The 25,479-nt window shown below is 39.2% G+C and overlaps 1 protein-coding gene across 7 annotated transcripts in view; it reads right to left on the reverse strand.

Annotated features, from left to right (window-relative positions):
* The window catches only part of APC (APC regulator of WNT signaling pathway), a 93,003-nt gene that overhangs the window by 47,003 nt on the left and 20,521 nt on the right, over positions 1 to 25,479 (reverse strand). For 4 of the 7 annotated variants that reach the window (XM_032674746.1, XM_032674745.1, XM_032674744.1 and 1 more), the window contains exons 1-2: positions 22,316 to 22,371; positions 10,308 to 10,460 (exon numbers count right to left, since the gene is read on the reverse strand). In XM_032674746.1, the coding sequence (XP_032530637.1) occupies positions 10,308 to 10,442 (135 nt within the window). In that variant the 5' untranslated portion in view covers positions 10,443 to 10,460; positions 22,316 to 22,371. Of the gene's footprint in view, positions 1 to 10,307; positions 10,461 to 10,875; positions 10,895 to 22,315; positions 22,372 to 22,730; positions 22,825 to 25,479 lie in introns of those variants that run through there. The other 3 variants (XM_032674742.1, XM_032674743.1, XM_032674741.1) reach the window with 3 other exon arrangements.

Here is a 25,479-nt window from a genome sequence, read left to right on the forward strand (position 1 = left end):
TGATGACAGCACTGTTGACTGAGGTGAAACACTGCATCAAACTCAACTTTCAGCCTTGTAGAAAGAGGAGAGCATTTGTTATGTGAAATGATGTTGTTCATTTTAATTTAAAACAATGTCATTTTCTGAAAGAAAAATATTCACTCGGTGCCACCATGCTCAGGAGCTGTCACTTGCTGTACACACAGAAGACAGTACTAAGTCTTTCGTGCAAGCACACTGTCAGGTCAACTTAAATTATCTGATTTTATTGCACAAAAAGGGCCATTTGAAATAATAGCATTAATTATATGTACCACCAGGTCAATTTTACCTAAATTCTAAAATAAATTAAAAAAAAAATTTAAAAAAATCTTGAATTTTCCAACCAATTTGGATTCTGGTAGAATCTTTAGAGTTGCAAAGATCAGGCTAAAAATATTATTTATTGTAAAATCATAAAAGACACAAAAATCCCACAACATAATGCCACTGCTGCTTCTTTGTAGCTTAAATAAATTCACGGATATTTTAGATGTCTGTTTTATAGAATGCAAAATGGCTTTCACAACCACATTTTTGGTTCACGTGAACTTAGGAAGATGTCTGACCGCATACTGAAGAGAATTATTTCCTAGATTCCCAGAATTTCCCATATTACGAATATGCTTCCTCTCTGAGTCACTATCCTGATATAGATTCCTTTATGTGCCTTTAATGACATTATCTCTTGCCTCCTGAAAGACTGGAGTGCATGGGGTACCAGAAAAACATTCAGCATGTGCAAAATCCAACTGCAAGCAAATGAAATAATTAGAGAAGAAAGATGCAGGCTTGCATTAGGGAGATAAAAAATAAATAAAAAAACTATATAATGTTTCCTGTGCTAACCATGATTATTATTTTCCCTTGCAAGACTTCAAAAGTTCAAGTGCATACATGTTGGGAAAGGATGTGTTGAAATAAATGGAAACCAAGCACGTACTAGAAGGAAAGCACTGGATGAATTCACACAGCATAAGGTATAGAAGCTGAGAATTCAGCACATATTCCACAAATATTTATACAGGCAAGGATTGCTACTGCTGAATCAAAGCCTTTTCTCCCTATTTGTTCGCCAAAAAATGTGTTTGCTGAAAAAAAAAAATGAAAAATTACATTTTCATTAGTTTAGCCTCAAAATAGTCATTGTTAATATTAGCAGCAAGAAGACAGCAGCTTTGCCTCAAGAGTTAATTTTCCAGATGAACATTGCTTGTGTGTGAGACTACATGCAGCTCATTTCACTCTCAATTATCATGTACAGTAAGTCTGTTCATAAGGGGGTTAAATAACGCAAACATGAAGAAATTAGAAAGCCAGCATGGTTACTCAAAGAACAAAACAAGGTATTACCACATTCTGTCCATTTTTATCACACTTGTTATGAAGAATGGGATAAATACAAAGCTAAACGAGGCTCCAACTGAGAGCAGGGGTGTATGTACACACCTGCTATGCAAATGCCTATATGGCCAACCCCTTTGGAAGGGGACCTGACTTTCAAAGTGTCAGATACTGTGCTACTCTTATGTTTTTTATGTAATCCCTTCTTAAACAGCTAAAATGTTAAATTTCTACAGCTAGCTAATTCATTACTATGCACAACAAACACAGCTGACATAGCAATTTTTTGACATCTGTATTATTACATTTGAGAATACAAATTCAGAACAACATTTCAGAATATAAAACATAATTTGGTTACACTGAAAGCAAAATATAAATTATTATTGAATCAAAATATTTTGTAGGTTGTACTGAATATAACTGGATTTTGAGCCAGCACCTGGTCAGTGCCATGTGAGGTGTGTATCTTACAGTTCTCACTGAATTCTTTCCTGCCAGCTTGGTCATCTCCAGACAGTGTTTCTGACTCGGGACTGCAGTCGTGCAATTTCCAGAATGTATGTGACCCACTCGTAATGAAATCAGAGTCATTCAAAGAGGCTTGGTTTGGCTAAGAAATCCAACTGACAGAGGAGGACAGAGTTCTAGTTTAGTTTTAATACCGTGGGAGGAAAAAAAAAAAAGGTATTTTCTGGGGAAAAAATTTCCATTTTTTCTGCAGACTCAATTTCTGTCAAGAAGTAACTTTCAAGAGTAATACTTGACATAATACACATCACCATATACCTGAAAACATCTGTTAAAAAACTTCCTTTGCAGAAGTAAACTAAAAAATAACACTGTTACACAAGCATGTATTTTCATCCATACTAAGAGCACTGATCATGCTGACTTTGGAAGGGTATTTTTTTTAGATTAGGTAAAAATGCATTATAGGATGTGCAGACCAGCAGGCAAAATCAGGACAGCATTATCTACCTTAAACCTGGCATTTCCTTGATGTTTTAATGTGCAAACTCAAATAAAATGTATTTTAAGTCTCTCTTTGGTGTGTTGTTTTTTTTTAAATCTAAAACCAAAAAAGAGTAAAGATAAACTCGATTGTGTAAATTACGTTTTTTTGGTAGTTTATCTCAAACACAAAGTTTGTTATGGCTACAAGCAAAGAACATATCTGGTGGTCAAATTAATTGCAACATATACAAACAAGAATTGCAATGAAATTTTTTTAATTTTGATTAATTGGTTTCCTCACATAGTTTCCTTCTCAAAAGCAGGAAACATACTACACAAACTCGTCTTGAGCTGCTCTTCTATATATTTCTACATTTCCCTTTATTGTTGTCTGTAATTTGTGTTCCTGTTTAATGCTACCCAAAAGCTGGGACCAACAAAATTCAGTGAAGTATCAGAGAAATCAAGACAAAGCATCTACTGTGTATCAGTATATGCTTTAAAAATACTGGAAGTTTAAACAAAAAAACAAGCTCTGTTAAGTCAGCAGAGCCCACAGTACCACAAAAACAACTCCTATGAGCTAGGAGTACAAAAGTGTTAAAAAAACCCCCAACCTCTTAGCTTTGGATGCATCAGCCAGAATGCTAAAAAAAAAAATCAGACAAAATGAAGTTGACTCATTAGTTGGCTGGAAGCTGCCTGGAAACAATGCCAGGAGACGGGCAGATGCAACACAGACACCACTTTCTCAGCTGCACTACTAGCATGGCAATGAGCAAAGGAAGAGCACGCTGGAATTTCTCATCACTTGGTGACACACTGGCTAATTAAGGAGGGAAAATTTATGTTCAACTGCTGCCAGAAGGAAGCAAAAAAAAGAATTTTTTTTCACTATAGCATGTATCCAGGTAAACAGGAGTCCTCTCCAAAAAGCTGCAAGCCAGGCATGCACAGAGTGATGTGAAATAAATGCCAGAAGGATGCAGTAAAAGTGGTAACGTGTCCACAACCTCAGAGCAGCACAGTAATGACACCACAGCATTACATCACAGAATCTCTGAATCATTTAGGTTGGGAAAAATCTTTAAGGTCAGCCGTTAACCCAGCACTGCCAGGTCCACCACTAACCCAAGTGCCACATCTGTATATCTTCAAATATCTCTGGGGACGGTGACTCCATCACTGCCCTGAGCAGCCTGTTCCAGCGCTTGACAATCCTTTGGTGAAGAAATTTTCCCTAACATCCAAAATAAACCTCTGCTGGTGCAACTTGAGGCTATTTCCTCTTATCCTGTGGCTTATTATTTGGGAGAAGGGACCTACCCCCAAATTGTCACAACCTCCTTCCAGGTAGTTGGTACAGAGATAAGATCTCCCTTGAGCTTCCTTTTCTCCAGGCTAAACACCCCAAGCTCCCTCAGCTGCTTCTCATCAGACTTGCGCATTAGGCAAGAACCAAGAATAGAAACAAGAATAGAATCAAGAGCAAATGCTATCCTTGACACTGAGACAGACCAAACATCTTTCCAAACCAACATCTCCCCTTCCAACAGCAGAAACCTAGAGAGGATACACAAACAAAACCTACTGTTCATTTCTTTTGTATGTCCTCTTACCAACTTCCCTCTGGCCTTGACTTGCAAACTTTCTGAAACCATGTCTCCAGTGGTCCTACCTCCCACAGCAAAAACATGATATGGAACAAGCCTTGTTTTGTTTGTTTTCCACTGGCTACCTCACTTTGTTTGATGTCTCTTAGATCTGCTATTCAGGAAAACCAGTAATTCCCCGTTAATTTCCTCAGCATATTTATAATCTTTTAGAGCTCAACAACCTTTTTCCCATCCTGTTCCTCTCTGTTTTTAATCTCTCTACACCTGAAAAGTCCCACTGTTACTCAGTCATGCCACTTAAGGAAGATTTTCAGATCACTTAATTTTTTTTTAATCTATATGAATTATACTAGATCCTTCCTGAGGAGGTTCATCAGAACAGGACTTAATACTCATCTTCTGGATGCAGCATGTGTCCATTGTGACACAGTCATAGCTTTTTTGTTTCCCTATTTATGCTCAGAAATTCCCAGTATCTGAGTAACCTTTTGGATCCAAACTAAGCACTAACCTGACAACACATGAAAAAAACCTCTATATTTTTCAGATGTTTAGAGTATCCCTAAGACCTCTTTCTATCTTGTAGCCATGTTAATTCGCATCCCCTCATGGCATACATAAAGTTAAGGCTGTTTTCTAAAAGTCATGACTCTACTATGCTTTGGAACACAGAATTTTATTTGCCATGTATTCAGTCACCCGATACCACAAGATTGTTCCCCAGCACTTCACACTCTTGTGTTCATTTTTACCACCATGAAAATCATCAGTCAGACTTCTCTATCTCACTTTTTCCCCACACAACTTATGAATATGTTGGAAAGAAATACAGGCAATGGCAGAAATGTCACTATATTACTGGTTTAATAAGGTAAAACAAACAACAAACAAAGAAACCCCAACAAAAACAAACAAAAAAACCCCAAACCATGACTATTTATTCTGCACTTCATTTTCTACCTTTAATTAGGATAATCATCAAAGAACCTTCCTAAATCAACTTAAGTTCTCCAAGAGTCTTTGAGGAGGGACACTACTAAACTCATTTTACAAAAACAAGCAGAGTCATCAGTGCCAATACTGCTTACCTCCTACTCAATGATTCCTCCAAAGAACTCATATTTGAGAGCTGCACTTCTCCATAAGAAAGAAAAGTTAGATCTTTACCCACTAGCGGTCTGTTTTTTACTGTGGTTTCTGATATGTCCATTACAAACTCAAGTTTGCAAGTCTATAGATCAGCAGTTTTTTCTAAATTTTTTTTCTTAAAAAGCAGTATCACACTTGCCATCTTCCATAACTTGCATGATGAGGTCATTTTAAACAAAAAATCTTTATCGTTGTCTGACAACTGGCTGAAAACCTGATGACTTTTGACAGAAGGGAAATAATTTGCATGATTACAATTTTAAGTATCAAGATCTCACTATCATTCAAGTAAATGATTTCTTCTCTTTCTTAGGCTGCAATCTGCTTTCTTTAAAGCCAAAGGGGTCATACCTTAATCTTCCCAATTGTTGAAGAGAAGGTAGAACAGGTCATACCTTACAACTGACAGTTCAGCAATTTCATACTCAGCTTGGGTGAATATAATTTATTTCCGACATTTCACTTCCATCTGTTTCATCCCTTTGTTCTCTAAGTTTTATTATTGACACTTAAAACATAAGACAGAGCCACTGAGACGTTCTCAGCATTGTACAGAAATATGACCAAGTTCTGTATGACCAATAACTGTGGAGATATCACAAAACTGGTTTTGGTTCATGAAGCAACTATAATCCACTATGTTATATCTGACGACCTCTCAGAAGAAATAACAAAATACCAGATAACTCAGAAATGAGATCTCTAGGGACAGTTCTGGAAATAATGCTAATACTCTAATGTGTAGCAGGATGCAGAAAGAAATGTGTATCACACTAAATTCAAGATTCAAATAAAAACATGTCAAGTTGCACTGTAGTTTGGTTATTCTACTGTAGTTATGTGCAGCCTATTCACTAACTGCAATTCCAGATCAAATCTCAACATAAGCATTTCTCTTTGTGTACTGAATGCTCTGTTTTCATAGCTTAACATAATTTTTCTATTGTTTTTTCTATGTATGCCTTGGTGAAACATTTCACTGTGTGATGCCAACCAATTATCTTTTATCTGAGGACAATAGGACAAAAGGAAAAGGCAAAATGAAGCTAAAAACACTCTCCCATTCCACTGAGATGGAAAAACGACATTATCTGACAGAGTAAGTATCCCCAGCAAAATGTATAATTTATGTTGTTAAGATTTCTGAAGATGGGATTAAAAATATGGGTATCTGTTAAATGTATTTATCTACTACCTACATGAGGAACCTAACATACAGAGAGATGCACACTACATTATGTACATAGCACCTGACAAAATATTAGGCTGTATATATCAGAGATCTCTGTGAATATGCTGGGCTTCAAATTCTAATCTGCAAACACACGGCTTACCACAATAGACTGAAATAAAAACTCTTGTGCCAGTTACAAAAATATCTCCCAGTACCTTCTGTGCTTTACAGTGAGGGTCAATAAACACTGATGATCAGAGGCAGCTGATCAGAACAAAGTGGGTTTACAAGGTTAAACACCAAGAAATGGAACCTAAGCATAATAGTATCACCATAAAATGAGGTTTGGCAATTTAAAAGAAAATGTGGTCACCTGCTCACCTAATGGAGGAGACATCTGATAAAACCAGTTACTCATTCCTAAAGACAGAATTCCTCAGCAGACATTCAGAAGAATGAAACAAACTGAAAAATCATATGTAGAATAAAATTTTAAGTGTACTACATAAAAGTAAAAGAGACGTTTTGCTCACAGAACATCACATATATGACAAATGCCTTTCTTACACAAAATATCATGCATTGATCATTTACTGTAAAATCCAAGCACTCAGTGAGTATGAAAATCAAGCATGATGTCGCTCCTTTACTACTACCTGAGTTCTAGAAGTTAAATATACCTATTTCCCTCCAGATTTTATACAGGGAAAAATGCTGATATCCAGTAGCTATGACATTAGAAAAATATGTATATGTCGTCCTTAACAGAAAAGTACTTGTCTTTGACAAGAATCAGGCAGGAAAGTCTCATAAAAATCTCCTACAAATGTGGGAAACATGTAAACACATGTACAGAGTAGCAGAGCTGACACTGGACTGCTTTTTGTCTCTTCATTAATTTTACATATTTTTCTAAATGTGTCCATAGTCTGTGTTTATGCAGTTAATCCTACATCTAGACACTGACACCATTTTTCTCCGCTTACTGGCCAACACTGTTATTTCATCAACCATGAAACAGCATATTTGTTGATTTAGAGAGAACATTTTATCATACCAAACTGCTCTATTTCATCCGACAATAAGCCCATAATAACAACTGAATTTCCTAAGTTAGTCATAATACTCTGAGGGATTTCTTTTGTTTGAACAGTTAATCCCTAGGACAACAGAAATTAAAAAACAAAGTGGAGATTGTTTTACTAATCATTTTGGCACTCCACATTATCACATTTCTCTTTGTTTACCCATCATGTTGTTTTCTTGTTAGCAAATGGAATTTTCACTTTTAAACAAGAGATTTAGCTTTAAACATGAAGCATTCAGACATTGTTTTTATATAGGTCAGTAGCAGTTTATAACAAATACATGTGCAAGATGAGCTCATGTTAAGCTTTTAATACGTGTATGATTGCCACAATTCTGAAATGAAGGGATTGTAAAGATGGGGCACATTTACACAACATTTTAACACTACTACTTCCAAAATCAAATTCTTTAAATATACAATATTGTCTTTAAAATACCCTTCCTAACTACTGGCTGTCACAGCTGATCAAATAATACAAGGAAATGAGGAGACAAAGCAGCAGCCCAAGGAGTCATTGTGAGATCTCCCTGCACTGGGACACGGATGAAAACTCATGCTGCAAAACCAGGGATGTTTGCCACAGAACCACAGCTTCTTTTCCCCATTCTTGCTCCCCTTCTCCCACTAATATATGGGCTTTTACTTGGTAGGAGGAGTTGCAAGGGCTCTGTGACACTTACATGCTCCCAAAGGATCATTTTTTGGAAAGATTTTTAACTGCATATATGGTAGCCAAAGGGCTTTCAATCTTGCGTGCTCTGGCTCTTCTAATGACTTTGCTTGTAATTATCCCTAATTATAGCACTGAAGCCACACAAACCATGCAGTTTCTTTCAGTAATACAAAGCCACCACATACTTTCTCCAAAAGCTTGCAAAACTAAAATTATCTCCTGACTTAAGAAAATCCTGCAACGATCCCCATCAAACTTCACCCACAGACTCCAATCAGACCCCAAGATCATTCCCACAGTATCCTTCAGGTTCAAGTCAAAGCTATGTTGTGACCCTTCCAAACTCATGTGAAACAAACAAGAGAAAGAAACAGCTTCTCATTTCAGGTGTAGGAGCAAATATTCCTGAGGAATGCAGTTGATCAAGATTTCTTAATATATCATGGATTTCTTAACCGAACACGGATTTAAAAAAAAAAAACACAAAACAAATTAATCTGCACAGTCTTCTCTCCACCCATCCCCCAAAGTGAAAAGAAACATATTGCATTTGATATTTGGGTCTGGAGTTTTTTGGGGTAAATTCCTTAGATCTAGAAAGGAACTTCAGGACAGAACAAAATGTGACCTCTACTTTGAATATGCTCAAAAGCACTTCTCTGTGGAGTGTGATAGAGCCAGTTTCTGTTTGGTGATCTGACAGATTTCAAGTAAGAACATAAAGCCATTCCACACCCCAAATTAATGCCCTGGAGACCAGCTTGTACAGCTGGACTGTCTCTAGATTAGTGGAAATTTAATTATCTGCAGAAAAACTTAACCCCCCCCCAAAAAAACAACAAACAACCAAAGCAGCTGTATATGGACAAAGAAGGGAAAAGAGACACTTTCACTCCTCTTTTTCAAAACTATCAGGAATATCCCCTGCCCTGTTCTTCCTTATTTTAGACTGCAATGACAGGCAGGGAAGGGGAGTTACTGACAAATTGGTTGTAATATCATTTTAAGAAAAACAGTATAAATGACAGGACTAGTTTTCAGATACGTAACTCAGCAAACAAACATTTTTTTCACATCTGCTAATCCCAACAACTGTTTCAAGTAGGTGGTGTAAAAGACTATAATTCCCTTTCAATTTGAGTAGCAAAGTTATTTTCATTTCACACTGCAATGCAAGGATTAAATATATCTGAAAAATTTGTGCTTTTTTTCAAGTGTTGTAACTAGTGACAGTGTTTCATAACACAGGATAATTTTTCCTCTTACAGTGAATATATGAGCCACAATCTGGAGGAGACGAAAGGTCAGTTTAACTATTTTTACTGCTATATTAATCAAGTTATCATATTTAAAAAAAATAAAGGTTAGTTGTAAAGGAACAGTAAATCTGTAATATGAAGACCAGAAAGCAAGGAGACTGAGAAAAAAAAATACTGTTTAGTATTTAGAATATGCCTACCCTATACAGGAGTATGTACAGAAATAACAACAATTTCCAAGCCCTTTTAACTGAAGTACCAAAAGTAGACTGGTTTTGCTGGTTGTTAGCAAAAAGCAGCAGGATTTGTGAGCTTAGGAAGAGCACTACACCAATGCAGCTATAACACTTGTGAAATTCTGCCTTGTTTAGTGCCATGTATCACACAGATGCAGCTTTGTATGTATCTTCCTGTGGGTTAAAATCCACCTAAATTCCAGTTGAGCCTAGTGTTTGCTATTGGATAGGTGGCTCTGAAGGCCCACACCTTGGCAATAAACACCAGAGGGATGGAAGTCGGTGAAATTATGAAGTATTAATTTAGGCTTTGGGAGAGGCAGAAGGACTTGTGGTTTTATCAAAATAAGGAACTTCTCCTTTTGAGATGTTAAATATTGTAACTGTAGTACACCCCAAAACCTCCAGACTTACCTGAAAGCACAGAAAACCTCCAGTCTTACCCATGGTTTCAAGGGATGAACAATACTTGGCTTTGTCAATCTATGTCAGTGCTTTGGACTTCCAGCCGGGAAGTTCAGCTGTGCTAAAGTGGTCACGCTTATCACAGCACACAAGAAAAGAAGCTATGAAATCTGGAAGCTGTCTTCTAGAAAACGGTTTTGAAAATAACAACAACAACAACAATAATAATAATGTAGATTTGATAGTTTTCACTTATATAGTGTAGAAAAGGAACTTCTATGGGAATCGAAATGCACACAAAAATTGTTGAGCAACTCCCGGTACGTGACACAAAAGGCTGTAACAGAAATCCCGATGCACCACAGCCACAGAGCTGGCAATACCTTCATATTGGATGCCTCGGTTTCCAGTTTTGTCAGGTGATTTGAGTTATCCTCTAGTTCCTGCCGAAGGTTTGAGTTCTCCATCTTTAATGCCTCAACTTGCTTTAACAATTGATCATAGGAAGCTGCGGCCATCCTGGGCTGCCCTCAGCCCTTAAAAAAGTAAAGAGAAAATACAAAATTTAAACATTTTAGGAAAAAAACAACCAACATTGCTCAAATGTATCTAACCATAAAATTACCTCTCTCTGCGCTTTACTGCACAACTTTCTAAATATTTAATTTAAATTGATTACATCAAAGTACTAAGGCCTAGAACTAATGCCTGTTCAAGACTTTCAAGTGTGCTTCCATCTGATACACATGATTAAGCAAATGAAAGAAGTTAATTATCAATTGTATTGGTGCCAGAATACATGAAAGAAAATTATTGCATCATGCAAAAGCATCCTTATTACTTGCACTTCAGCATCAACACAGAGAAACTGCAGATAATAGATCATATATAGTAATTTTTGGATAGACAACAGGCACCATCAAACATAACTAAAAGATGCTGACTGCCTACTCATTTTATGAAGCGAATGATAGTCGCAGATGTTCAAGATTCCTAGGAATAGCACGCAAAAATGAAGAGGATGCTGTATAAAAGGCAAGCGATAAATATTAGGCAATTTTAACAGAAAAAACCCCCACAGCATCAAATAGAGTAAATATATAGATATTTTGTAAAAATATCCTCAAAGGCACAAGATTAGAACAAAATTTCTACACAAGAAGTGGTCATATGGCACAGTAGAATTTAAAGATAAAAGGTTATTCTTGATATCAAATATTTATATATGTAAATATATATATATATAAAATAAAATATATATTACCCAAAATAGTATGGGAGATAGATATATCCCCCATACTGTTTTGGGTAATACTGTAATACAGTTGCAAAGTACCATCACAATTACTCAACCACTACAAAGGAGAAAGAAACAAATACTCTTATATAAATTATAAACTTCAAATTGTTTCCCACTTCCCAAACCACAAGCCATCACAGTTGTTCATCTAACAACGTAACTAAACTAAAACATGGTTAATAATATCAATTTCTTATTCATCAACCATTCAAGAGAATAAAAGGAAGCCTAGGACACAAGTTACCCTTCCAGTGTCATTGCAGTGATTTCCTAAGTAAGTGGTCTGTAACTCAGGAGAAAAAAAAATAAAAAACTTATGAGGCAACACTCCCTTTCATCATTACTGTAGTATTTTGGAAAAGATGAAACAATCAAAAGTTCTTATTTAGCATTTTCTCTGTAGCCTCCCACTAAGCCTTTGACCCTGTTCCCTGTGTAAGTTCCTACATAATCAACTTTGCTCTTCCAGATGAAACTCAATCGACTTATCCAGCCTGCTAAAAAGCAGATAAAAATATTCAAAAAGGCTCTAGTTCCTCAATACAAAGTCTGAAAATTGTGTTTAGTCTTTCTAAATTTAAACTCACTGAAATGGAAAGAAGAACCTATACCACTGAACACAGGAACAATAACAAAAGCTATACTGCATTTGATATGACTAGTTTATTTCCTGTCCAAGAAGCAAGTCTTCACGCCCTAAGCATCTGTCACCATCAAAGACAGGAGAAGGAAGATGCCTGCCACTCATCGACTTGTGATTTCCAAGAATGAAAAAAAAAAAATCTGTAACAAATTTATTTTTCAAAATTCGGTCATGCTTTAGTGGAGACCTCATTTTTAGAGAGATAAAGGCAATCTGAAACAACTACTCTTTTAGTTGAATTCTGGGATTTTACCATAAGGTTGTTTCACCTAAAAGGTGGAAGCCTGTCAGGAAGAGTTGTAAAAAAACCAAAACAAACACCAAAAGATCCATAAGGGCAGACTGCTTCTGTTACATTTCATGTATGTTTTTATTTAATAAGCAGGAGTTTCCATTATTACTAAGAAAACTAATAGCTGTAGTTCCCATTTCAGAACACACTGCCTGGACAATTCTGTACAAGCCCAAGGAAATGCAGACAGATGTAATTTCTGAATGCATGGAAACTTTTCTGCGTTAGTTGTCACAAAGTAGTACTGTATTGTAATATTGATAGAATGTGTTGGTTTTTTACTGAAGGAAATCACACATTTATTCATCTACATTTAATTTACAGAATCAAAACCATTCTGTTTCTAGATGGAGTATCTTCTTCTCCCGTTATTGTAATTCATATTAGTATGAAAGGAGAGGTAATGTAAAAAAAATATCCATTTTTTCCATTTGCCATCCACATTCAGGAATTCTCACTTGCTGATTTGAGATTTAAAACAATTTGCCACATTAACAAGATGTATGCACATGAAGAAAGTGGAGAAGGTAGATTAAGGGAGGAGCTACAGTAGAAAGACAGCAATTGCATAGCTCTGGTATTTTATATGCAAAGTAAGCTTATGTGTATTTAAGCTAAATGAGTAAGGATCCTGAAGGAGAGATTTGGTTTGGCTTTTCCATCTCCTGACCTAAGTGCCTAAGCTTCCTTTATTCTCATAACATGAAAGTAGGGCATCATCACTAACAGACAGTATCCTGCCTCAGACTAGGAGTCACTTCCTGATTTATTCAAATGTCAAACTTCGTGGGTTTTTAGATAAAAAAAGAAATGAGTTAGCTGATTACCACAAGCTGGGTATTTTTTGCTAAATTAATGCCCAAATGAGAAATAAGTGACACTGTCACAGTTACAATGGAGATGAGCAGAAAAACTGTACACGGCTAAGGAGCAGACCAAAGACATCAAGACGACACAGGGCAGTGCTGAAAGTCAAACTGCTGTCAGTGAAGCTCTCCCAAAAACTAGACTGTGACAGGCATTTTTAAATGTTTTGTTACTGACTTTGGTACAAGAAGTAACATCAAAACTTGCTCCCATGAATTCACAAGAGGTTGCACAAGGTCAGAGGACTACACGGATTTGATGAACTGAGAGATGAAGCAGTAGAAACAGGGCGGAATTAAACAGTGCAGCAACACCGGGTCACTCACATAGGAATCTTGTCACTTGAAGCAGTCAAGCCTCTCAGCCTAAAGGCTACCTGGGCACTGTCAATACTGGCACAAGGAAAGCAAACATGATCTCCAGAGTTATCAAATCATTTTACAAGGACATGGGTAAGAAAAGTGAATTTAAGTGGGTGCAGAGAAAGACGAAAAGTGATCAGGGATGAGAGTCTCTCATCATGCCAAGTGATCAGGGATGACAGATTTGACAGGCAAACCTTGGCTGCCTCGGCACAACAAAGGCTGGAATGACACAGCTAAACTTTGTCATTAGGGAGGGGAAAACACTGAGGAGGGAGAAAAATATTTATGTTAAAACACAATACCAGCACAGACCAAATGGGTATAAGTTGGTCATTTATCAACCTAGGCTGGCAGCGTCTATTAGAAGCTGTAGTTCAGCAACATTCTTGCCAAGCACGTGACACAGGAAGGAACTTGACAGACTTGAATGGTTCAAGAAATCCAATCGTGTATTCCTAAACCTCAATACAGATGAACGCTGTACTTATTTTCCTACCTCCAAGATATTTGGGGTTTTTTTCTCCTGAAATAATGAAATGCTAGAGTATTTCACAAAAGACACCATTATTTAATTTTAAAATGGGGGAAACTGACCAGCTTAGGCTTTCTTATGCTGAACACTGCAACACCTCTCAGGCACATGATTTGCAGAGTGAAATCAAAGGCTCCATTATACATAAGCTGTTCCATATATATTGAGATAAAGCCCTCAAAATTAAAATCTGCCTCTCTTCTAAAAATAGATTTTTACCAATTGCCTCAACCTAAACACATCAAATCACAGTTCAGGTCCCAAAACAATCCTTGGATTTATGTTCCAAATTATCTTAGTACCAAAAAAAGAAATTACTTGCATAAATTTTTTAAACACAGAATGATCAGTATCAATAGAAATCGACTGCATCACTGCACCCCCACTTGTACTTTTTCAGTGGTCAAATCACTTGCCTTGGGGAAAGAGTTAAACTCTGGATCCTCTTGGCCAGATAAGGTTCCCAATCAGGTATCACCTTGTTCAGAGCTAGTAATCAGCCCAAGGGAAAGGAAGGAACAGCTCAGCCATGGCCCATTAGTCTGAAGCTGTACCACATTCAACATCACTGGGGCCAGAGTCAGCTGAATAAAGAATAAATGACTCCTCTTCCCACTGAATAAAACCATGATGGCAGGGGAGAATGGAGGAGAAGGGAAGAGCTCTGGCCTGCAGAATCAATTTTACATTTTACGTGGCCCAAGGGAAAACGCATCGCATCTAGGCCACAAAACCCACCCTTGTGAAATTCACTATTATAGAATCCTAGAATCATAGAATCAGCTGGGTTGGAAGGACCTCTGAGATCATCAAGTCCAACCCTTGATCCACTACCACTGTGGTTACTAGACTATGGCACTAAGTGCCACATCCAGTCTCTTTTTAAAAATCTCCAGGGACAGAGAATCCACCACTTCCCTGGGCAGCCCATTCCAATGTCTGATCACCCTCTCTGTAAAGAATTTCGTCCTAATATCCAACCTAAACCTCCCCTGGCACAACTTAAGACCATGCCCTCTTGTCTTGCTGGTAGTTGCCTGGGAGAAGACACCAACCCCCACCTGGCTACAGCCTCCTTTCATGGAGTTGTAGAGAGTGAGGAGGTCTCCCCTGAGCCTCCTCTTCTCCAGGCTGAACAGCCCCAGCTCCCTCAGCCTCTCCTCAAAGGACTTGTGCTCCAGTCCCTTCACCAGCCTAGTTGCTCTTTTCTGGACCTGCTCCAGGACCTCATATCCTTCCTGAACTGAGGGGCCCAGAGTTGGACACAGTACTCCAGGTGTGGCCTCACCAGCGCTGAGTCCAGGGGAAGAATCACTTCCTTGGACCTGCTGGCCACACTGTTCCTGATCCAGGCCAGGATGCCATTGGCCTTCTTGGCCATCTGGGCACACTGCTGGCTCATGTTCAACTTCTTGTCAATCCAAACTCCCAGGTCCCTCTCTGCCTGGCTGCTCTTCAGCCACTCTGCCCAGTCTGTAGTGCTGCATGGGGTTGTTGTGGCCAAAGTGCAGGACCCGGCACTTGGCCTTGTTGAACCTCATCCTGTTGTTATCAGCCCAACTCTCCAACCTATCCAGGTCCCTCTGCAGAGCCCTCCTGCCTTCCAGCTAATCGACACTCGCCCCCAACTTAGTGTCAACTGCAAATTTGCTGATGATGGACTCAAACCCCTCATCCAGATCATTAATAAAGATATTAAACAGAATTGGGCCCAACACTGATCCCTGGGGGACACCACTAGTGACCGGCACCAAGTGGATGCAGCACCGTTCACCTCCACTCTCTGGGCTCAGCCCTCCAGCCAGTTCCTAACCCAGCACAGAGTGCCCCTGTCTAAGCCATGGGCTGCCAGCTTTTTCAGGAGAATGCTGTGGGAGATGGTGTCAAAGGCTTTGCTGAAGACCAGGTAGACACATCCACAGCCTTCCCCTCATCCACCAGGCGGGTCACCTGATCATGAAAGGAGATCAGATTGGTCAGACAGGACCTGCCCTTCCTAAACCCGTACTGGCTGGGTCTGGTCCCTTGTCCATCCTGTAGGTGTTGTGTGATTGCACTTGGGATAATCTGCTCCATAACCTTGCCAGGCACTGAGGCCAGGCTGACAGGCCTGTAGTTTCCCGGGTCCTCCTTGCAGCCCTTTTTGTGGATGGATGTGACATTCGCCAACTTCCAATCATCTGGGACCTCCCCAGTGACCCAGGACTGTTGGTAGATGATGGAGAGAGGCCTGGCAAGCTCTTCCTCCAGCTCCCTCATCACCCTAGGATGGATCCCATCTGGTCCCATAGATTTGTGGGGATCCAAGCAGCTCAGTAGGTCACTGTTTCCTTCTGGATTACAGGGGGGCTGTTCAGATTCCTGTCTCTTTCTACAAGCTCCAGAAGCCAGCTGTCCTGAGGACAACATGTCTTACTGTTGAAAACTGAGACAAAGAAGGTGTTAAATACCTCAGCCTTTTCCTCATCTTTGATAACTATATTCCCACCCATATCCAGTAAAGAATGGAGGTTTTCCTTGCCCCTCCTTATGCTTCATTCAAGATCCATTTTGCACTCTAACTACATAATTTCTTCAAAAAGTGGTCATCATTCAAAGGGAGGAATGGAGATAAACCATTTCTCTAGATTTACTCCAAAAAATAAGTCTCTTAGAATACAGAAACTTCAAAATTCACTTCCCTCATTGTAACAGACCTAAAATCTTGCTGTCCTACTTCCCTGAGCCATATTTCTTATCATTAAGAAGCTTCTTTTCTACCTCCTATCAAAGTAAGGTGAAATTATGACAAGAAATTTCACGCTTTATTGAATCAGCACTTTGCATGAATATACATATCAAAGAAGAATTTCAAGCTGGATATAACTCTTTTATGCACTAAAATAAAAATTATTGAAAAGCATAAATTTATGCAAACATAATGTTAAGATTTAGATATGGATTTTTTCTACATTAAGAAAACTGTAGCAGTAAGCACTGCCCAGACAGGAAATTACATGCAACCCTTTTGGCCTCAAATCCCAATATAGGAAAAAACTCCAAGATTTTCTGAAAATTTACAATTTTTTATATATCAGAGGCTTTTGCTTTGAAATCAGTAAACATACATACTCAGTATGCCCTAAAGAGGTTCTACTTAAGAACCTTGACAATTCATGATATATTAAACCTCCTTACAAAAATATTTCAGACTTCCATTACTATTTTTTCATCCATAAAATCTATCATTGTTATCATTGCATTTCACTGTCACCAGTAAGTACATGTGCTCCTGCTCTAACTTGAGATTTTTCATATTATCTTCTTAATATAGCAAATTGAAATAATTGTGTCCACGTTTTGCATATTCTGAATTTCTTTTTAATATTTCTATTTAAATTTTGTGATCATTGTATCTAAATCTAAAGACTGATTTTATCTAAAGTTAATGAATATCTAGGCTATAATTTAGCAAGGCTGGAAAGAATCTTCAACTCTGATTTCTTTCTACACCCACAAATTCTACACAGCTCTTCAGTGCTGAGCCCAGAATCTTGTCCTTGTTAACTCTTTACCATTCTGTCAATTTTTGCCATTCATTCCCATCTGACTAATGGGGAATTATTTCTTCAAGGACAAATCACACTGAATTCAAGGAGAAAATATGCTGTCAGGAGATTTTTTTTCCCGTTAGTTTAAATACATGTAAACCTAGATTTTTTTAAGCACTTGATCAAGGGTCTGTGACTTGGAAGTGGTTATGGCTAACGGTGGGATGCCTGGGAGGGCTGCACTGCTGCCTACCCGCAGCTGTCTGGGAGGGCTGCACTGCTGCCTGCCCGCAGCTGTCTGCCCCACCCATCTCCGCAAGGTTGCCACCCAGGGAAGAGGGGGAGGGCTCAGCTACTCGAGTGACAGTTGCTAAACCACTGCAAATTAGTGCCTGACTGCCAAGGTAATCTGAAATAGGTATCAATTTAAACTCACTGTGCCGGGCCATTAAACACAATGGATCAGCAACTGTTACACAGCTATGTCCAAAAGAGGGGGAAGGCTGAGAGACAGGGGCAAAAAATCTCGCACAGCTGTTCCAAGGTAAGCCAGTTCCACTGAATAACTTAAGGCTTGAATCGACCATTTTCATACAGTTACCTTTACACTAGTGAGAATGAAGTGGGGGGGTTTCTTGCTGTTATTTTGAACATATCAAACCATGCCAATTTGCATTAATTCATTTTTTCTGTTGATTGAATCCTGTACTGGATTTTCCATTATTTCATTTGAAGCTTGCCTTCAGGTTAAATGCAGAAGGTTATATCCTTCTGCTTGTCCTTTTTCACTTCTAGCAAAATATCAGCACACCAAATGCTGTGCTTAAGAACTTATAAAAATGAGTATCACTGGGTCAGGGATTGCCTTATCCATTTCAGTTTGGGCACGCTTTCAAGGTTTGCCAATCTAAAAATGTTTACCCTTCACAGGCATTGTTTAATTCTCTGCTTTCCTATGCACTGAAAAATTCTCCACTGGACTCAAATAGTAAAAGAATCAAAAATTCCAGACAGAGTAGAAAAACTGTTTCCACTTGCTCCAGCATCACACTGAACAACGGTGTTATTTCCACCATAAGGTGATAATTCTATCCTTTATTAAAATGGCCTTTGTTGCTAGCACATTTAACTCTCCTCTCCCCACCTGAATTTAAGAAAAATCCCCAAAACTTCTAGCCAGAAGCAGCTAAAAGGGAGGCCATTTTGTTTGTTTTTTCCCCATCTGGGCTATGTAGGCACACAAATACACCAAGCAGTCTGAAAAGTGCTGAATTGTTTTGAGTGTGATTAGAGAGAACTAAGAAAATACTCAGTACAGAATAAGAATTGCCCATGAGTGTAACAGCAGATCAGCTCCCATTCCCATTCATTCTGCATTATCACACTCAGGTCAGAGAGATGGAGGAAGGAGTATAAGACAACCATTACAGAAAACTGCTCTTCATCAGCTTATTTTAAGACACAAGGGCTCTGATATGAGAAAATTAATTGCTAATTATATAACACTAGTCATTTTAATACATCTGAAAAAGCTGACATTGGAAAAAATTGGTAACAAATTACACCAAATTACAATCTCTAGATTAGGTGCACTGTGAATTCCTGGGGTTTTCAACCATGTAAAAAAAAAAAAAAAAGCAAGGGCCAGATGAAGAGCCATTACTATTATCCCCTATCCTAATGCAATGTGTGAAAGGGATAGCCCCTTAACAGAAAACCACACAATTTTCTGTAAACCTCAGCTGCATCAAGAGGATTTTCTTCTTAGTTTTTCTATCCACTTCCACATGAAGGTCATCTTTGTGGACAGCAGACTAAAACACTGAAGTGTTACTATACCTGATCTTCCTAAATCCTTTCAAATGGGGATTGGGTAGAGAGGGTTTTTTTTTTGTTTTGTTCTGTTTTCTCATAAACTAATTTATAACTTGGCAAGAGCTTTCAAGCCATCATTATATTCTGGGATACTTCCATAAGTTCAGTACTTGGCCTGTACTCACCAACCATGAACAGAAGCATCATCTATTCATCCTAAGTGATCCATGTTCCCCACATTCCTTAAAAGATCCAGAGGAGAAGGAATGAGAAGATCATGGTCTGAGCTCTTGTATGCCTCACTACAGGTCAAGTATGATAGAGGTCAAGTGTGCATTTGTGTGAGAAATAGAAATAATCCCACATTTAGAAGTTTACTAAAGAATGCTAATAATAAGAAAAACCATACCCATTAATACAGAAAGAGTAAAAATCAGAAAGTCATATATTTCAGGCTATGAACTGTCAAGTTCAGCTTTTATTACACTGTCAGGAAAATTCCTACTTTTTCCTTTATAATTCTGGGCTGGGATGTTCCTTAGCTGGTTAGTCATGCTGTATTCAGAATATAACTGTGAAAATTTGAAACATGATTTGCATTTAAATACTATATTGAACACAAACCACTCCAGACATCATTTAAATCAGAACTTATATTGGATCAGGGGTGATTCACAAGCCTGAACACTCATCCTTCAAGATGATCATCTCTGTTATTCATGGCTAATTGTGTATGCCCTCACTGCACATGACTTGCTCCTATTTACTTTCATATTTCTCACAATCTTTTAAGGACTCAATTCTAGAAAGTTTAAGCTATTAAAAAGTCTGACACAGGTCTTTATTTTCCTACTTTAACTGAAAACACAAATTAAACTCAAAACCATTTACATGAAATCAGTTAGCTTTAATTAAAAAAGTAAAAAATATTATTTTATAATAATGAAGAATTTCTCTATCTTGGGTGACCTAGCAGGGTCATCTTCAGGGTTTCCTTCAGCACTTTTAGGGGTCAGAAGACCATTTGTCCTGCATAAAATGTACCAGCATCTGATGACATGGGTCCTACATGAATTTTGGAAAACCATTAGTGTAGACCTGGTCTTCATTGATAATAACTCACAGCATATAATCAGCAGTATAACCTATTTTAAACAGGATTTCACTACACTGATGACAAAAGAATTAATCATAGATCATCAACAGAAACATTTTACCAATTAAATTGAGATGCATATTGAAATCTAACATAAGAATTTAGAGACCAAAGGAACCAATTTTAGCCATATGCATTTCCAACTTATGCTGTATTATTCCATGCTGACATAAAACCAGTATACTACGATAATATCTACCAGAACATTCACCATAACCAAGTACTTTGTATAAGAGATGATGTTTAAGAAAGTCTGCACTCATAAATAATTTAAAGCTTTATATTTTGAAGCGATCTTTTATTTAAGTTACCATTTTAAGAGTGTGACTACAGTTTCCTGCAGAAACTGCTCCACTGGTTACACAGAACAATGTTAAGACTCCTTTTTCAGACTTCAAAAGATACAGGAAGAAGCATCACCATAACAATCACCATAATCACTACTGTGCTTTTGTCACCCTCTTTCCCTTTAGAAAAAAAAAGTGGTGAAAGCACCTCTGCATCTAGTGGTTGTTCAACATTTAAGCAACTGTACAAACATTCAAAACGTCCAAGGAGAACTGAAACCAGTTATTCCAAATGATAAGTTCTTGAATGATGTTTTTAAAATTTAGTATCATCCCAAGCCTCTCTTACTGATAAACAGGAGATCTATGATTCTAATAATAATGGTATATATAGAAAATGTTTTGAGGGGATGTTTAAATCCGAACTTTAAACTCAGTCTTGTCTTCATCAAGCCTTTTTTTTTGTGCATCACTGTATTTAACAGAACTGAGAGGGCGAAAAGAGTGTTTTATCAGTTACTTCGAGACTCCTTAAAAACATAGAAGAATCTGCTTCCAGGAAATGGCTCTCAGTACATATGCTTACACGTATTCTCAAAGAACTGTAATTTTGACAAAATATTCATAAATCCATTATCTGTATCAGATAGCAGAAAAAAATAGCTAAACAGTAAGAAGAGAGTAGAAAAAACATTAAGAAGCAATTTCAATAGAACAAACAGCAAAAGGTGGAAGAAGTATTTAAAAACAGAAATAAATCTATATGATGCTATTCACCGAAATTTACTGAAAAACCTTCTTTGCAAACCAAGAAGCTGTATGTTTCTTGCTACGCCTTTAAAAGGCATTTTTCAGGGTATGGTTCTCCAAATCAAGTCAAAACCGGGCCCCACTGGTCCCCTGAAGAAAATCCTATCAAATGAAAAATGCCCCTTACAGCCAACGAACAAGGTCCTCCATGTGAGTCAACAGGAAGAATTTCATATCTTTGACCAAAACAATGAACAGGATGAGATAATCTGGCAGCATATGCGTTCCTCCAAAAATCGCCACACATTTTTTTTTTTTCTAAACGCAAGGAGCGTTCTGCCGGCAATGACCTAATTACTAGAATAAAAGCTGCGTATCTGACAAAGGGGAAGAAAGGACCCACAGCTTCATACATAATTTATCAAGATTTCCCACAGCATTCAGGTCGAGCCGCGGACCCCGACGCCCCTTTGTCATGTTAAACAAACCCGCGAGAAGTCAGTGGATCCCCGGGCGCTGCCGCGGCCGCGCCGCCCGCCCACCCGCGCGGCCCCCGCGCTGCGGCATCGAACAAAGCCGGGCCGGTGCCACCGCCGGGTAGCGCTCCCCGGGGGCACCTCCCGCCTCGTGACTCCGTCGCCGAGCCCTGCTCTCCTCCTTCTTCCTCCTCCCGCTCCCCGCTGGCCCCCGCGGAGCTTTGTGCCTCCGGCCGCTGCGCCGCGCTCGGTCCCGCCCGCCCGGCTCCCCGGCTGCGGCGCTCCCGCCGCGCCGCAGCCCTTTCTCGCACCCCGTTTTTTTGTTGTTTTGTTTTTTTCAACACGCAGAAGCCGCGTTACCCCCGCGCCCGCACTCACCCCATGGCCACGGCCGCGGCTCCTCCATCTCCGCGCACCGCCCGCGCCCGGCCCGGCCCCGCCCGCGCCACCGGCTGCGCCAGCGCCGCGCGCACGGCGCGGCCCCGCCGGTCACGTGCGGCCGCACCGCCCCAGCCAATGGCGGCAGCGCCCGCCCCCGCCCCGCCCAACCCAGCCCGGCCCAGCCTAACCCAACCCAGCCCGGCCCAGCCTAACCCAACCCAGCCCGGCCCAGCCTAACCCAACCCAGCCCGGCCCAGCCTAACCCAACCCAGCCCGGCCCAGCCTAACCCAACCCAGCCCGGCCCAGCCTAACCCAACCCACCCCGGCCCCCCGGTTCCGCATCCGAGCGCCGAGACACCAAACCCGCCCTGCGGGAAACCGGCTGGGGCGCCCGCACCGCCTGTCACTCACCCGGCCTGTCATTGATCCGCCCTCCGCAAAGCGCTCAAGGACTAAACGCCGTGTCACGCTGACACCTCCTGCGCTCACAAAAAGGGAAAACGCTTCTGTGTAAAAACGAAAATTCTGTGTGTGCTCGATTTCAAGCTACTGCAGTTCACCTAATTTTTCACTGCTTGTTAAAAAGTCAACAGTAAGGATACGCTTACTGTTGCGTTTTTAATAAGCAGTGTCTCAACTGCCCTTCAAGGGCAACTCAAACTTATCTGTAGTTCAGTAAAAAACCCCTATTTTCCTGTGCTTTTCAGGTATAAAATTGATCCCGCTGCTGGTAATTTAATAACAGATCAAACGTGTACATTTAAGCTATACCACATTAGAACAATAAGTACCAGATGAAAAAAAATCTGAAAGACAAATGAACAAAATCAATTCATGACACTGTTTTATAATCTCCTCCCAGAACTGATCACTTTCCAAGGGGAAGGGTGTAACAACGTATTCATGAAGATGACTTAGAACCCCAAAGAAGCACATTACTGAAATACAGGAGACAGCAGAAATTAACCCATATTTCAGCTGTTACAGTTTGAAGTCTGTATTATCATTAAAAAAAAAAAATGTTATCTATATAACAGGTACTATGCGGAAGTTTTTAAAAAAATCCAGCTCTAGTGTAAAAGTCAGCTTTGGAGAAGCAGCACAATATTAAATATTTTTAATCCCAGAGAATAATTCAAGAATAAATCTACGAGCAGCACAGCCGATGTCAACAGAACAGTCCATGACAGAAGATCTGAAAAGGTGCAACGGTTCCTCATCCAGAACAAAGGAATGCCCTTCCCTGCAGCATGGCAAAAATTATGGAGTTTGTCCTGATACAAGTGGACTAAGGATAGATGGCTTATTAAAAACATATATCCTTATATGGCTGAGGAAATTTCATTCTTCCTATGATCATGTCTTTGATTTGCATGAAACAAGCAGACTCGTGATACCTCATGGTTGGGACCAAATGAATTTAGAGGCTCTAGAGGCCTATGCCTGCATGGGAGCAATTGCACCACAGATTACTGAAATGCTGCCATTTTCATTTCAGTTGTTTCCTCATAAGTCCTTTTTTCAGTCACAGAAGGCCACAATCCACCCTCAGGAAAGATGCTCAAGATCAAACATCTTCACTATTTAGGAGATGTGTGACATGTCATCTGCTACCTTCAGCACAGTATCACACAAAATGCTCTTTGACTTCACCAGGATGGCAACCTACAGAGCTGCTGTCGCTTCAGCTGCTGTGGTGAAACATCCTAAACCAAAGTAAAGTGGGACAGTTTCAGGCTATATGACTTTTTGCCACAAAGCTTCTATCAATTACAGCAATCGTTGCCATCCTATGCTTTATGGTGCTTTATGATCCACTTGATTCCATTTCACAGAGACCAAGTTTATCCTCCCTCAGGTGTAACAAATTATCACATTCCTCTTACTAGGTTTAAAGTTTAGAACCTAGCTAGGCCTTAGACTTAAAGCCATCTCCCTTGGTATCTTACTGATATACTTGACTGTTCCACCCCTTGGAAAAGCAAACCAAAATGTTCCTGGTTGTTATTGTGAAGCTCTCTCCATCCTAAAATTATTTACATCAGCATAAGTGTAAAATCAAATAAGTACAGACATAGCCCAACACCTACGTTATCAGTTGGCAAGTAGTTCCAATATGAGTTGTGGCTTATGTAGCAATCAGGTCACTTCAGTAATAGTTTTAAATCATTTTCAGAAGTGGCAAGCGCAACAGAGTCTGGAGTGACAACCTTGAGTGCACAGAGACAACACCAGAACCAAGGCCAAAGAAACTGAAATCCTATTCACTAGAGCTAAATTCCACACCTGAAAGTGAAAACCTAAGCTTTAAGAAAAACAGTTAATTTTCTAGAACCCAAAACAGTAGTATTAAAAATAGAAGGCTACATAATGTATTCCATTCATTTACATACATCAAATGCATTTTCTGCAATTCTCAAAAACTAACTGTAGTTCTCACTATGTGAAAAGACTCTTGCTAGTCCTGGTAATGGTTAATCCTTTCTGAGTCTGGTAGTCACAACCTGCACAAGTCTGAGCAAATTCAGTGCTGACGAGCACTTTAACTGATGTTAAATTCACTGCTCTATAGCCTTAGCTCCCATGTTTATTTGCAGAACAAGCAGAAGTACAAATTCCCTAATGCTTTCTGCCAAGATGAATAGCTGAGTGGGAGGGAAAAAGCTTTCCCTTCCTCACTGTTATGATTTCATAAAAATGGCAGCTTATGGTCTGTGTCTGTGTCACGTGCACTTGTCTCTGAAGCAAAATCCACTATTAAGTGAAATCCAGCTTAATAAACACCATATTATTACCAATGAGATGACCCTTCTCATATTGTATCTTCCAGTGGTGTTACAACATCGATATACAGCCAAACAGGTGAGTGGTATTGTGGCACATACTCTTATCTTCTTTTGAAACTGCTTTCCATGTGCAGAACTGGATTCTCTAAATAGAACTGATTACAATGAAACAGTATTTAAAAAAGAAAAAAAAGTCAGGCTTTCAGGAAAAAAGAAAGTACAGAATGAAATTGTACAGGGAAAAGTCTTCTTTAGACTAAGTTTATTTTTCACTAGCTCTTTTCTCTCTGGCAGAAGGACCAAGATGGTTTTTTCATTCTTTGAAAGATTACCAAGACAGACTTAGAAATATCTGCAACATATTGCATAAGAGC

The sequence above is a fragment of the Chiroxiphia lanceolata genome, chromosome Z (assembly GCF_009829145.1).
Source record: "Chiroxiphia lanceolata isolate bChiLan1 chromosome Z, bChiLan1.pri, whole genome shotgun sequence".
Lineage (NCBI taxonomy): Eukaryota > Metazoa > Chordata > Aves > Passeriformes > Pipridae > Chiroxiphia > Chiroxiphia lanceolata.